General features: G+C 51.3%; 1 protein-coding gene and 1 gene segment (V, D, J or C); both read right to left on the minus strand.

Moving 5' to 3' along the window:
- Positions 1 to 2,969: 2,969 nt before the first annotated feature.
- LOC130148249 (collagen alpha-1(I) chain-like) lies at positions 2,970 to 4,438 on the minus strand. The gene is made up of 2 exons (XM_056336675.1): positions 4,211 to 4,438; positions 2,970 to 3,644 (listed from the first exon to the last, which is right to left on the minus strand). The coding sequence occupies exons 1-2, from the start codon at positions 4,260 to 4,262 to the stop codon at positions 3,052 to 3,054; spliced, it is 645 nt and encodes a 214-aa protein (XP_056192650.1). The 5' UTR covers positions 4,263 to 4,438; the 3' UTR covers positions 2,970 to 3,051.
- A 2,630-nt stretch (positions 4,439 to 7,068) lies between these two features.
- On the minus strand, positions 7,069 to 8,554 carry LOC130148507 (T cell receptor alpha variable 12-3-like). The segment is given in 2 exon segments: positions 7,069 to 7,588; positions 8,381 to 8,554. Coding segments are annotated over 2 exon segments (438 nt in total).
- Positions 8,555 to 15,017: the final 6,463 nt, after the last annotated feature.

Below are 15,017 nucleotides of genomic sequence, written 5' to 3' on the forward strand. Positions count from 1 at the left end.
GAATTTGCCAGTTTACAAAATGTCACGCAGATCACTGCTTGTTTGCCAATACCGAGGGCAGTAGGTGAATCTATTCCATGGGGAATTTTAAGTATGAATCTGACTAATCTGGAACATAAAAATGAAACCACCTATTGTGAACAAAGGCCAGTAACTCAATGGTATGAACAAGTAAAGGTTATTAGAAAACAGTGGAAGTCACCAGGTAAAGAAACAGATTGTAAAGAAAAAACCAAAACCAAAACCAAACTATTGAATTATTATTTTATAACAGGATCCCGACCTAGTGCCATAGCTTGAGTTCTTCTTCCTGGGGGTCCAAATCTCCAGTTAGGATGGTGTTCTTATGATGAACAACTTAAAACCAATGTGAGCAGAAGTATCATGAAATGGAAGCGTAACAAAACTGGCCGAGGTACCCAATTAGTAGAACAATGGGACTCTATATGGTCTATGTCCATATTTTCCCATTTTCAGTATATGGCAAGAACTTCTTGGTGTTTTACCTGGGATGGAAAAGTTTGTTTCAGTATTACCCTGGGTCAATGATAGATCAGTTTCATCGGGAGAGAAGGAAAATAAAATAGTGCCATGGTGGAAATGTGAAAAAGTGTATGATTGCAGTAATGCAGACTTAGTAATCCAAAGAATTCCTCCGTAGGCCACTGATTTAAAATATGGTTGTTTTTGTCGAGGTCTTAAGAACACTCTCAATTTAACCAGCACTTTTACAGTTAGAAAAGGAACTTTGTTTAGTTGTAGTAAAACTACTATTTGAAGTCCAGGACATTTAGTTTGGGCATTAAGTGATGGAACCTGGACCACACATTTACCATTAGATGGTAAGGTGAAACAAATCAATTTAGGCATGCCAACATTGTGTCCAGTTTGGAAGAAATCACCATTTAAAGGATCCTTAGAGAATTTAGAATTGAAACGAATAAAGAGATCTGAGATAAATGATGATATTTGGAATGAACCATAAACAGGAGTGAAAACTGGTTGGGCACTCAAATCACTTTTAAATCCTACAGCTTCATATAGAAACAGAGCATGGCTCTATCAGTTAACTGGTCAAGTGGAAAAATTAGCAAACGTTACCAAAAAAGGGTTTAAGGAATTGAATATACAATTACAGGCAACTTCCAGAATGACTTTAAAAAATAGAATGGCACTAGATATGCTCCTACTTAAAGAACATGGAGTATGTGGATATCTCGAGGATAAATTGGACCACTGTTGTATCCACATTCCAAATGTCACTCAGGATGTGGAACATGATCTAGACCTATTAGGAAAAATTGAAAAAGAAACTGAAACAATTCAAAAGGATGTGTCAGAAGATTGGCTTAGGAAAATTTTTAACAAACTGGGATGGAATTTGAGCTCTTGGATACAATCTATAATTAAAACTTTGTTTCTGTTACTAATTGTCTTTTTGATGAGCATGCTAGTATATGCATGTTTGAAGAAACAGTTTACCAATAGAATTGCAGTCAATCGTATGATTATGAGAGAAGTACCAACTATTTTATCAAGACATGATCCATCACCAAAATATGTTGAAACAAAAGATATATGAATAATGTGAAAGTATTGAAATAATGATTTTCAACACTTTCAAAGGGGGGAAATGTTATCGATTTGTTAATAAGTTAAGATTGATTGACTTTATTTGATTGATTAATTGATTTTATAAAATCATTTTATAAAATTGAAAAATAGAAGGATAAGAAATATTTTTAATGAAACTTATAGTTGCGCAGTAAAAGCTGCTATGAGATCTTCTGTACATCCTGTACCAAGGCTAGAAGAAGGGGCTGGAACCATTGTTAAAACTTAGGTAATAAGTTTAGGGTTTGAAGGGTTTCTTTGTATTTAACCAGTCTTCTGTATGTAGAGGTGTATTGAAATGTCAGAATATGAGATTAATGGGAACTGGGGAGAGTCGACTGGAACAGCTTGTAGTTACCTGCCAAGAAATCGTGAACTTTTAATTCCGGCAGGGGGAGATTGCGACCACCGACTCATATACCACCCACCCAAATCGTACCCCAGACCCATTTCTAGACCTTTCTAAGCTCTACTGTGCAGAATCGGATATAGGAGGAGAATATGTTAATGATTTAGGGGAAATATCATGGTTATGCATGAATACTTAATGAATATGTAGGAATAAGTTTTATATATGGTGTCTGATTTTGGGACCCGGCGTGCGTTGATCGTGAGAGGACTCGCTCACGCACCTGGCCGTTAAGAAAGAAGTGTCTGCTTATCTACATCACATTGGTGTCGATAAGCTCTTAATTCCGAGATTTCGGTAACAATGACAGTGCTTTTTGCCAAGCACTTTGCATATGGTGACACCATGACTGAAGGCCATGGCTGAGAGGATCGGGAACTCAGGCATAGCCAGGAAGGAGCAGGAAAATAACAGCAGGAGACACAAAGGATTGTTCTGTTGGCAAGGAATCTTGGGGACAGCATCTGGGGGACGATGGTGGTGACACAGCAGATCTCCAAGAAGGAAAGCCTGACAGGAAGAAATGCACAAGGATCTGCAGGGAATTGCCTGATTTGAATGCCCAGGGAGCTTGTTAGTGTTAATAACAACTCCAAGCTGAGATCTTTGTGTGCGTCCTTGGGATGGGGAAAATTACCGGGTGGAAGCTGCTGCTGTGTTTGCCCAAGGCAGCCAGGCAAAGGTGAGACACCCACTAAGCTGAGCATCGTGCTGGAGCATTTGCGTTCGCTTTATTCTTGACATCGTGAACTCCCTGTGCCATGGCAGCACTTGGAGGACCTAGAGGTGTCACTTGGCCTTCCTAAAAGTCACGAAGAGCTCAGCATCCTTGGCAAGAGGAGAAGCAGCCTGAGGTGGCCTGGATGGGAATCGGTCCCCTCTGGGAAGGCGTTGCGGGACAATGCCGGCAGGCCTTTTCAGACAGGCCAGGGGACGCCACGGTACCCGCAAGGCTCTGACCCCGTGCTGGGCAAGCACGAGCGCGTGGTGGGAAACACGCTGCGCCCCGCTGCCTTGCACAGACCCTCTCAGGCTCCCCGTGCAGCGCGGCCCAAGCGCGGCTGTTTGCTGCCTCGGAGCACCGATGCGCAGCAGCCCTCGAGGAGGAGAGGTGCTGAGCCCGGGCAGCGACTGCAAGGGGCACCCGCTGATCCCGGTGCCGGTGCCGGTGCCGCAGGCGGTGGCGGGAAGCGCCCGCGGCCGGGCGGGCCGAGGCGGCAGCGCCCCCTGGCGGGCCCGGCCGGGGCTGTCCCCCCGCCCCCGACACACACGCCCGGCCCCGGCCGCCGAGGTTCGTGCCCGGCCGCAGCCCCGGCTCCGAGCCCCGTGTCTCCCACGGCGCAGTAATACACCGCCGCGTCCCTGCGCCGGGGCCGGGCGAGCCACAGGGCGCTGGACCGGCGGTCTGCCGCCACCGACATCCGCCCCGGAGGGTCCTGCACCTCTCTGGACCCTTTGTGACCGCTCGTGATGAATGCGGGGCCTCGGCCCGGGAGCTGGCGGTACCAGTAGATGAAGTCATAGTTCTGTATGCTGGGGTGTGAGCAGCTGATGGCGATGCCGGTGTCCTCGGTGGTCTCTGCCGACGGCTCCTGCTGCACCTGGGCTCTGCCCACAGCCACTGCCGAGGAGAAAAAGAAGGGGGAATCCTCAAAACCTGCTTTGTGCCCTGCCCCGCCTGCCGTTCGCCATGGCAAATCCCAGCCAGGAACGTTCGGGCATGGGGGGGGGAGAAGAGTTTCCAGAGGATGTCTAGCGGTGCATTAACGGAGGTGTCCGTTAACGGCTGGCAGACATACGAACGCGAGAGTGACAGGTGGAGTCACTGGAGAAAAACAGGGACAAAGGGAAGGAGCCCGAGGGGAAGCAGCAGCGGGGAAGCAGCAGCGGGGAAGGAGCCCGAGGGGAAGCAGCGGCGGAGAAGGAGCCCGAGGGGAAGCAGCAGCGGGGAAGGAGCGGCTGCAGGCGCTCCGCGGCAGAAGGCGGAGGGAAGGAGGCAGCGGGCAGGGCTGGACAGCGAGAGCACGGCGAGTTTCCGCAGGGAAGGCGGGATGGCAGCAGAGGGAGGGAGGGACGCGAGCCCGGCGCGGCGGCAGGGCTCCGTGCAGAAGCCCGAGGGGACGGCAGCCCCGCGGGGGCCCCCGCAGGCCGAGCCCCGGCCCGCCCCCCGCCGCCAGCCCCGCGCACCCAGCAGCAGCGCGGCCAGCCCCGCCAGCCCTGCGCCCCGGCCCCGCCGCATGCCGCCGCTCCGCCGCCCGCGCCTCGCTGCCCCGCGCCAGCCCCGGCTCTGGGCGGCGGCCGCGGCGCCTCCTCTCCGCCGCCTCCTCTGCTCCGCGCCGCCGCCAGCTCCGCCCCGGGGCTGAGCCCGGCGCCGGCGCCGCTCGGGGGCTCGCCGCAGCCTGGGGCAGCAGCGGGGCCTCGGCCCGGGAGATGGAGCAGCTTCCAGAGCTGCCTCCCCGCTCCGGGGCTGGAAGCGGCAGCCCCCGCTGCCCTGCGGGTGCCGGGGAGCAGCCTCAGAGCCTGCCTTCTGCTGCCTCTGCAGCCCACTTGGGTCATAGAGAAGGTGTGCGAGAAGATGCCGCTCCAGCTGTTGCCCAGCAGTGCTGAGAAAAGGGGAGCAATCGCCTCTCTTGGCCTCTTGGCAATGCTTTGTCTGAGGCGGCCGAGGATTCCCTTGGAACTCCTTGGCGCAGGGGCACAGTACTGGCTCATGGCCAGCTTGGTGTCTACCAGAAGCCTAGTTTGTTCTCTGCACAGGACTGCTTTCTATGGGTGACCCCGGGCTGCCCTGGTGCGTGGTGCTGTTCTTCCAAGGACAGGAGTTTTTCCCTTTCCCTTGTTTCCCTTGTTTCCCGCCCGCGTCCCCACCGGGAGCTCTGAGAGAGCAGAGCTGCAGGAAACGACTCTGCCAGGGGAACCCAGAACGAGAAAGGGAGGAGAGAATTCTTGTTCTTAGCATGCCTGAAATGCCTGTGCTGTGCTCCTGCCTCCTCCAGCAGTGGCACCTGTTGCTCCTGCACTCAGCAGCTTCTGCCTTGCCAGGGTGGCGGGGCGACAGGCCTGCAGCTGGGGACCAACCTCTCTGACACATCCCCCCATGCAATGTCGTGGGAGTCTCTCCTTCCCTGATGCCTGTGTCCTCTCTCTCACAGCACAAGGCCTTGGTGGGGTTGGCCTGTCCTAGCGCCTTCACGGTGCCTAGCGCCAAGCTCCTGTCAGCACAGCCCAAGGCTGCAGCTCTTACAAACATCATCTTCAACACCCCCAAGCCCTGCAGACACCAACTGTCCCACTCAGCCCCACAGGCACTGTGGACTTTCTCCTTCTATCCAAAAGAAGATCGGTACTCGAGGAAGCAACACAGGAAGCTTTGTGCCCCGCTGCTCAACCCCTCTTATAAATCAGCTTCTGCCAAGCTCACCCAACACCACACAGCCTTTCCCGATGACCGTAACCCTGCCAATTTCCCTTTCCTCCAAACCAGCTGGATCTCCAGCTGTCCTGCCCTTACTTCCAGTCCCATCAAACAAACCTGCCAAACTGTTTCTGCTCTTCCCATAGCATGATGTAGGTTGGACAGGGCCAGTCAGGGCTGTGTCCAGACGAGTCTTGAAAACGTCCAAGGCCAGAGCCTGCACAACATTTATGGACAGTGCATTCCAGTCCTTGAGCTTTTTCAGGGTCAAAAAGAACTGGAAAATAAGGTCCTCACACGTCAGTAGAATTCCGCAGGTTCCAAACTGTGTGGCCTCTCGGCCTACCGGCACCGTGCACTTGGAGAAGAGCCTGGCTTCATCTTCTCCACGTGCTCAGAGCACGTAGCTGTAGACACCCATAAGGTCTCCCTTTGAGCCTTCTTTTGCTAAGGCCTCGTTCCCTCAGGCTCTGAGTGCATCATGCCCTCAAGCTCCCTGCCTGCCTTGGGGCCTCCCGCTGGACTCCCTCCAACACGCCTGTACCTTGCCTGCACACCGAGGAGCCCCAGCCTGAACGCAGGAGCCCAGGCATGGTCTCAGGAGTGGCAAAGAGAGGAGAAGGATGACTTCCCTGCCTGTGCTGGCTCCGCTTTTGCTGGCATCTCAGAGCGCAGTAGGTGTGCTTTGCCACAAGGGCACACTGCTGACTCACCTGCAGCCACTGGCCACCAGGCATCCCCTGCCTCCCCAGCTGCCTGACCTCCAACCTGTGTCTACAGCACGGTCCCAGCGCCCTCCAGAAGCTGAAAGGTGCCTCTCCCCGGAGGAAGTGCTCGATCATGGCTCAGGCCTTTGGAGAACAATCCTCTTCTGGTGTGTCCTACCTGCATGGTCGCTTCTGGTGGAACTGCAGCGTAAATTCCTTCTGCCTGTGATCTGTCAAGCCAGAAAGGTATTTCAGCATTGCCTGGCTCCGTGTCCGCCGTATCTATCCGTTTGTCAGCTTTGGCACTGGGCTCATGCTCCACCTCGCTTTCTATAAGCTGCCAAAGGCTGATCCATGCATCTGAACAGGGTGAGATTGCAGGCTCAGGGTTCAGCCAACCCCTAGGTGCAAGGCAAGGAGGGGAATTGCTCAGGAATTGGCTGCAGTGCTGGGGGAACATACCTAGAATTCCCTTTACCTGTAAATCTCATCCCTTCGGGTGGGGAGAAGTGCCTCTTGGCAGCCACCACAGTCTCATATCCTATTTCCTCCATGAAAATCCCGACGTCTTGACAAAAGTGTACAAGTGGAAGGATGGAAATCCCTACATCCCTGTCCTCCACCGAGAGGGGATTATGAGTGTTTCACTGTGGAACGGCTCCCTCTGCAAGGGCAGGGGCTGGTCCCAGACCCCTGAGGAGATCACCAAGGTCAGGCGGGAGCTGCTACCACTGAGGGATTTAATGTTTCTTTTCCTTTCTTTTCCTGGTACCATGGGAATTCTTTGGGTGGCTGCAGCAAAGGGGATGTTCTCCAGCTTTACATTATCCTCCACACATAGGCTTGAGATGTGGACAGGCTCGATATCTGGAAGGGCCTTGAAAACGTCCACTCTGCGGTGCTTTCTTGAGCACTTCTCATCATCAAAGAGCCTGGATCCAGACGCAGCTGCACAAGTCACACAGGCCTGTGCCTCACAGCAGTACAGGCTGGGGAGGCAGAGGCCCAGCCTCACCACAGCCCCCAGGTGCTGCTGCTGAGTAGGCTGAGCTCAGAGCTCCAGGCAAGCAGTGGCAGGGAGGGATGTGCCCCTCACAGCACCGCCCATGTTTCTATGCGCTGCTGCGTGCTGTGGGCACCACTGTGGGCTCAGTGCACAGAAATAGGCAGCGCTGTCCTGGAGCTCAGCATCCCGCACATGCAGAACCACCTGGGAGGTCTCCACAGACAGTGAAGACAAGAACTTCCCTGAATCCACCTGCAGTTTCCATTTGTACACTCCCTGCAGCAGCATCTGAGGGGACTGCGTCTGGCGCTGCTGGTACCAGAAGATGTAGGGACTGGCAGAACTGGTGGAGAAATTGCAGCGCAGAGCTGTGCTGTGTCCTCTCTGGATGGTCATTTCTGCGGGGAACTGGAGCACAGAGTCCTTTTGGGCATGACCTGTAAAGCCAGAAATATCTTTCAGCCTTGCTTGCCTGTGCACCAGTCCATCTGTCACTTCCTGGGCTTGCTCACTGTCCCCGCTCTCCATCTCACTTTTCCCAGGCTCTGAGATGCTGAGCTGCTTGTCCCTGCACCCTTCTTTCTGCAGCTGCTTGCCACTCCTCACCGCCCAGATCATCCTGCTTTCCAGCAGTGCGCACATGTCTTTCCAGCCACTCTTTCTCTCCGTATCTGCCTCTGAGCTATGTTAACTGCTGCTGTCTCCTTCAGCAGCAGCAGCCATGAGCTGTCCTTCTCCCACCTCTGACTGTATCTTCTTGCTAGCGAAGCTCCTCCATATGACACACCACGTCCTCTGCCCTTGCCCTGTCCCTGTACAGCATTTCAGCTCTCCTTGACTCTAGTTAGCCTTCTCTGTTTGTCCCCCGAGGTTTAGAGACAGCCCTGCAGAGGCTGGTAACCTTTTCTCCAGCACACCTAGGAGAGAAGCTCCTAGATGCCACACAGCTCCGTTCCCCAGCGTCTTCCCTCTTTCAGGCTTGGACTGTATTAGCAGCACACTCAAGAATGCTCGGTACCTGCAAATGCAGGGTAAAGTCTTGTCCTTCCTCTTATGCTCGTTACTCCTGACATCTCCCACATTATTTGCCATACCCACCTGCAGCCCCGGCTCTCCCTACAGAAACACTCCCTGATCCCCCAGGCCGTCAGGACTGACACCTCCGTGCTTCCACCACCAGCTGCGCAAACTCTTGCCTCGTTCACCCCAGCCTGGAAGTGGCATCTCACCAAAGGCTGCCAGTCCCGCCAGGGCTGCCAGCACAATCAGGGCCATGTCACGCTCTCCCTTCACGGGGTGTGCAGGCACCTGCCAGCCGGAGGGACCTGATGCTTGCAACTTCACCTCTTCCTCTGCCTCTGCCCGATCAAAGAGGCCTCCAAACCACAGCCCAGAGGGCGGAGCAAAACTCTCTCCCTGCTGCTCCAGGCAGGCCTCGTTGCACCTGTCCCCCAGCCTCTACCACCAGAACGTTCTCCAGAGCCTCGTGGTGTAGGTACCGTCCATCAGAGGGAATGGCATCCCTGGTGATCTTCTCCTGGCATCGGACCCAGGTGTCGCACACTCTCCCTTCCCCTCTGGCCGTGGAGCAGGAACCTGAAGAGAAACATCTCTGTAAAGAGCATCTGCTGCAGAAACCAGCCGCACAGGGACAGGCACGCTCCCGCACTCTGGCAGGGGGAGGACACTGCCACACAGCTCTCCGTTGTACAGGCAGTCCCCCTGTGTCCCTTCACCTGCCCACATTAGCCACAGGCGCCAGGTGCTTGTCCTGGGCCCCAGAACCGCTATCCCCAGGCAAGCCAAAGGGCTGCTCGGTTTTACTGCCTCCTGCTCCTGGAGCAGGGCTCCTCTGCCACTTCTCACCCAGGGCCCTTGGCTCACACAGCTGGCAGGGACTGCAGAAAACAGCTGGCGAGCGCAGCAGCCCCCATTCACAACCCCGCTCCCACAAGGCCTTCAGGGTCCTGCTGCTCAGCCGAGGCCGTGGCAGAAGGACGGTGGGCTGCCCTCTGCTCTCCAATGTCTGCAAACCTGCCAGGGGCTCCTGGTAATGCACTGTAGCTGCCACCACAGTCCCCAGCTGAGGCAGGACGAAGGGCTGAACCTTTCCCCTCTGCCTCTCAAGCCTGTGCACATGAACTTTCACAGCTGCGTCAGCTCCTGCAGCCGCACCGGCCTCGCTGGGGACTGGCTGGGACCAGGAGCCAACTTTGACATCTAGATGAACACGCCAACCAAATGTTTTATATATATATATATATATATATCTGTATTTAGTATCCAATCATTGGTAAAATATGCATGATCATTAGTGAAAGATGTAGCTTAGATAGAATATAATCATTTGCAAAGATGGAGTGCATCCTTCCTTGCTTGGAGGCAGGTGGTCAAGGCTGTGAAACCAGATATATGGCCTTCTATGGAAACCGGTGGTTAAAATCAAGTAGGTAAGGGAGGCTCCCTTGGTTCCTCCTGGTAGCCCGGGCCAGGCTTTGGTGGGATCTGAGAGGAGAGTGAAACCAGATGTCTCTGCATTTGAAATTAGGTGATCTTGTTTATTCAACACTATAAGAGCTGGACCCTCTGACAGTGACTTTGGAGACCTCACCTACGAGTGGATGCCCTGTGTAGGACCTCCCAAATGCCGGGACAGGCTCTCCAAATCCTCACTGTAACCAGGGCTCCCAGCAGCTGTGGACCCGGATGACGGTAAAGTATTAAGGCAGTTGGTGATGTATCTTTCTTAACCGCTGTAGCCTGTCATAGGCAGCAGTGATTAGGTGCATTGCCTTGTTTTATTCTTGCTGTATCCTTTCACTTACTACTTGTTTCACTTCCTATTCTATTTTTTAAAATGTAAGTAAAGATAAACTCACTTCTTTAACTAGGGGTCTCTTTTCGTTGTACTGACCCGGTCTATGGCAAAACACCTCTCTGCAGGAGGCCTTCCCACAGCAGCAGGAGCAGGCTGGAAGTGGACTGTGAAGCCGGGGCAGCCAGTTTGTAATTGTGTGCCTGAGCCAACGTTACAAAGGTACCAGCAAGAAACCACTTCTCCTTGTGGATTCAAAGCAATGGCTTGCCCCCAGGCTGTCTCAGTTGTGACTTTCTGTTCTAACAGGGCCTGGCTATGTTAGTGGGGTGGAAGAGATCCCCAGCCCCTGCCTGCTGAGCAGCAGCAATGCCCGGCTCATGTGGCAGGAGGACCTCTGCTGCCTGCCTCCCTGTGCTGACCCAAGAGGAGTCGCTCCTCGCCAGGGACCACGACTGAAGGGCAATGTTTTATCAGGGCATTTCACTTGCATGTCTGAAATCCTTTTTCCCTAGCTGTGCTACAAGGAACCATCACCTGCAGCAGCACAGCTGCACTTCCTAACCCAACCACAGTAAACCTTGTAACAAGCTGGAGTTCCTTCTTAATGAGGATAGCACCTGCAATGGTCCTTGTAGAAGAGGGAGGGATGGCATTTCTCCATACAGACGAGTAAGCCATTTGGCCACAGCACCGCCAAGGCGCTGCTCCTGGCCCTTGGCATGCCCCCTGGTTTGCCTGCCCGACCGAGGAGATCTTGGACATGGAGGAAACGGGTACAGAATCCATGCAGGTTTTACAGTCCAAACTAAGGGCGCTGCTGCCAGAGGTTCTGGGGTTTTTTGATGGTGATTTAAACCACCTACTGATGGAGCTGCCATGGTTCTTTACACCTCTCTTACTCCCCTGCTGATTGCCTTGATTTATACCCTGAGAACTCAGGATGTCCCAGCTGCTACTATCTGCTGATTTGCAGTCAACTTCTGTCCAGCTTGCGGTGGTTCACAGTAGCAATGATGTCAGATCTGTTTCCAATGGAAGAAAATGCTCTAAAAGCTTGACCAACCGCAATGGAGTAATCCTTCTGTGGACGCGATCTGCACAGTGTCCTGTGCCCTGGCTGTGGCCTGCTGATGTAAGGGGGAGTTTGTGAGCATTGTGGACTGTCTGAGAAGGGCATATATGACTGTTAATTGAAAACACTTGATTCACAGAGGTGAGGAGTGGAATGTATTTGGTTTATGGGGCAAGGTTATGGTAGCAGGGGGGCTGCCGGGGTGGCTTCTGTGAGAAGATGCCAGTCAGTGCCGCCCCATGTTGTTCAGAGCCAGTTTCAGGTGGCTACAAGACGGACCTGCCACTGACCAAAGCTGGGCCAGTCAGTGACGGTGGTGGCGCCTCCACAATAATACATTTAAGAAGGTTGAAAAAGTGGTGCACAAGAGCATGTGGGAGAGAGGAATGAGAATATGGGAGAGAAACAACTCTGCAGGCACTGAAGTCAGCAAAGAAGGAGGAGGGGATGAGGTGCTCCAGGTTCATGTGTGGCTCATGACACAGGTTGTCCCTGATGAGCTGGTGATGCAGCTTGTCCCCCTGCAGCCCATGGAGGTTAAGGGTGGGTCAGACATCCACCTGCAGCCCATGGAGGAACCCATGCCACAGCAGGTGGATGTGCCCTGAAGGAAGCTGTGACCCCATGGAGATCCCATCATGGAGCAGGCTCCTGGCAGGAGCTGTGGCCCTGTGGAGAGGAGCCCATCATGGAGCAGGCTTCTGGCAAGATCTGTGGCCCTGCAGGGGACCCATGCTGGAGCAATCTGATCCTGAAGGACAGAACACCACAGAAAGGACCCATGCTGTAGCTGTTTGTGAAGAACTGCAGCCCACGGAAAGGACTCATGTTGGAGAGGTTGGAGAAGGACAGTCTCCCACGGGAGGGACCCCACACTGCAGCGGGGAAAGACAGCTATTTTTCCTCACCTCAAAGTGCTATGAAAATTTCTTTCTCTAAAGCTAGGTTCTATTCATTATTCTATTTTTTTCCTGAAAGGAGTCTTGCAGCTTAATCCTTAAATTAATTTTTTTCAAGTTTTGTTTTTTTCTAATACCACTGCAGGAAAATTTTATATTGTTTAAGTAAAGAAAGTGTCTGCTACAGTTGCATTGGATCAACATCTCTTTTTTTTTCCAACAAGTGAATGAGTGCAACCAAGGTTCTCCCAGGACTCATACAGAAGAAGAAAGCACTGATTCAGCTCTGTGCACTGACGAGCAGGTGAAGGAGCTGCTACTAATTTGAAAACTACATACGTTCTTCCATGCCAGTTTTGCAATGGAGAAGAAAAACATCCCTTACTGTTTTGATATCTAGGTCCACACTTTCTCATTTGCAAAGCAAAGCCATTGCTTTGAGAGACTGATTAGAATTACCTGGAACAAAGTTTATTTTAACATAGGAACTTTTTGTTAGCTGATAAAACACTCACTGTGTCTTGATTAATACTACTACATGATTTCATCAACACACTTCTATTTCAAGGGGCCCAGTTCTATTTTATTTTCCAGTAACCCATTCTTATCTAATTCCTATCTCTTATTTAGAGATTAGAACCTAGAATTTCTACAGTGTCTACTTATCACATGAGGACACCAACCAATCCCTTTTCCATGGTTACCAGCAGTTTCCAAAGATGTGACAGTTTGCTCCAACCCTCAACTGGCCCTGAACAAGGAGGAAAATAAAAAGGTTTAATAAATGTGAGAAAGACCACACTGAGGGATTAGGGAAGCCAGACAAACTGGTGCAACTTTCTTGCCCATTGATTTGAAAAGAATGCTGTTAGACTGCTGATAATTCACAAATCATTTGCTAATCTTTTTAGCCAAAGGGCTAAGGCAGTGCCATTGGCAGCTTCATAACACACCTCAAAACAAAAACCAGATATTACAGCTCACGGTCTGAGGAAACAGCATCAACGATTAAGACAGCTGTAACAGGGAAGGCATGGTAAGTGACAGTTGTCTGAATTGTTAATAATTTATCATGGTTCCATTTCAATTCTGACATTTTCCATGACTTGGATTATGCCCAGTATGATGAAATCATAACGTCACCCATCACACCAGCATAACTGTTGACTTTGCAATAAAAGCTGCCAGACAGCATACAACAGAGTTACACAAGCGAGGGAAGTGCACAATGATTTCACAGGCAGTTTTGAACTGGGCACTTGACTCATTTCTCATGCTGAAAACCTCTCTCCAAAGCATTTACCATCTTTCACTAAGATCCAGCATTAGTTCTCTCCTGTGCCTCACGCTTTTCTTTAGCCACCCACAGCACATGGAGCTGCACTGCGAGCTTGCAGACCTGTATGCCAGCCTCATGTCCCATTTCTGTCACCTAGTTTTTAGGTAGCATTTCTCACTAATTAAAAAGGCCCAGTGATTCCTTGTCACACATCACACTTGAGTCACAACATCCATTTATTATTTCTGAACCATTATATCGGTACGGATTAGCTGTTGAACCCTCCAGATGATGCACTGCATTTCAGGAGTGTAATATAACTGGTGAGAGTCTGCAGGAAGCCCAGGAGGGTGCTCCATGACCTACAGAAGTCTGACTTCAACCTGTAAGTTGAGAAAAAGCTGCTTAAGCTGGAAAGTGGAAAGGGAAAGCGAAGTAACGATGCTTAAACATCTAAAAGGTAGCTATAAAGAAAAACTTTTGTGTACATTCACAGCACTCAGGACACAAGAATGGGGCTTAAATTACAAGATGAAAAACTTTGGGTACATAGTAATCTTTGCAAAAGTAGTAATAATTACAGGAAATTTAAAAAAATAAATTAGACAAGCTGTGGGCTTGCTTCAGGGGCAGTGGGTTGGCTGATGTGGATAATGTGCAGCTGTGGCTGGTTCCCGCTAAGTAGTTAAATAGCTCTAAGGGGTATGGAAGAGGAGGACTGAAGGACCAGAAGCTCTGGAAAAAGAGAGACCTGGAAGAAGCAGAGGGAGGCACCCTAGATGAAGGAGGGGCGTGGAGAGTAGATGACCTTGTGAAACCTTGTGGTGAATTGGTGGCTGTGCCAGGGCAAGGTGCGGGAACCACTTATTGAAGTTAAGCTGGTATGTGATGGTAAAAGCCTTGTTGCAGCTGGTTAGTTTGGGTAGTGCTGTGACATTCAAGGACAGCATCCTCCAAGCTCAGCAGTGGTCTATAACACATCTCAGTTAAAATCTGAAAGTAAATTCAAGGGTTCTGTAATGAGCTGTTACTAATTTGGGGACAGTTAAAACAGCAGCACAGGTAGTACGGGATCACTGCAAAATTGCATAGGAGTAGGTGTTAATGGATCTGTGATATTTCATGTTCTCCTTGAGTCGGTGATCTCCAGCAAGGTCTCCCAGTCTTAGTGCCTCAAGGCAGGACTCTAGAGGAAAACGGCCAATGGTAAGTAGGAATCAAAGCAGGGGCTACTTGAGTGAACTCAAAGGTTAGCAGGCAAAAGGGACTGGATGTATGAAAAAAATTATGAGAATTTACAGACCAGCATCATAACACTGAACATGAAGATTTCTTATGTGCTCATTACGGTAGCATCTTTTCTGCGTATGTTTCAACCTCTGCCTAAGATCTCTGTTCAGGGGTTGATGCAGTTGCCCATACAGAGGTGGCTGTTGCTTCCAATGTCCCTGGGAGTAGCTGAAGCCCACACATGTGATTGAGAAATACAAGCCAGGACTGACAGGAACATTTATGGAGCAGGAACTGGTGGACAAGCAGGGTAAGCCAAAGCATCTTGGTTGAGACAACTTATTCCTCTCCCTTGTGTAAAAAGAAAAGCCTGGGCAATTGTACCCGAGCTGCCTGGTGTTGGAGGAGAATGAGGAATGAGTGTATCTAGATGTGACAGAGCCTACCTGGAGATGCTTCCGTAACCCAGGTATGTTAGGATTAGTGCAGGCTATTCAAAAGAGAGCTTTTCATTCATTTTGACTCTTTGCTTCCCTCTGTGGATTCAGGGAGCTCATGACTCTGGGGT

Source organism: Falco biarmicus, chromosome 4 (genome assembly GCF_023638135.1).
Source record: "Falco biarmicus isolate bFalBia1 chromosome 4, bFalBia1.pri, whole genome shotgun sequence".
Lineage (NCBI taxonomy): Eukaryota > Metazoa > Chordata > Aves > Falconiformes > Falconidae > Falco > Falco biarmicus.

Bases quoted from the DNA above. Each gene is read 5' to 3' on its own strand.
- LOC130148249 (XM_056336675.1), bottom strand. From the start codon at position 4,262: ATGCGGCGGGGCCGGGGCGCAGGGCTGGCGGGGCTGGCCGCGCTGCTG. The intron at 3,645-4,210 runs GTGCGCGGGGCT...TCTCCTCGGCAG, and splicing joins GCTGGCCGCGCTGCTGCTGG to TGGCTGTGGGCAGAGCCCAG.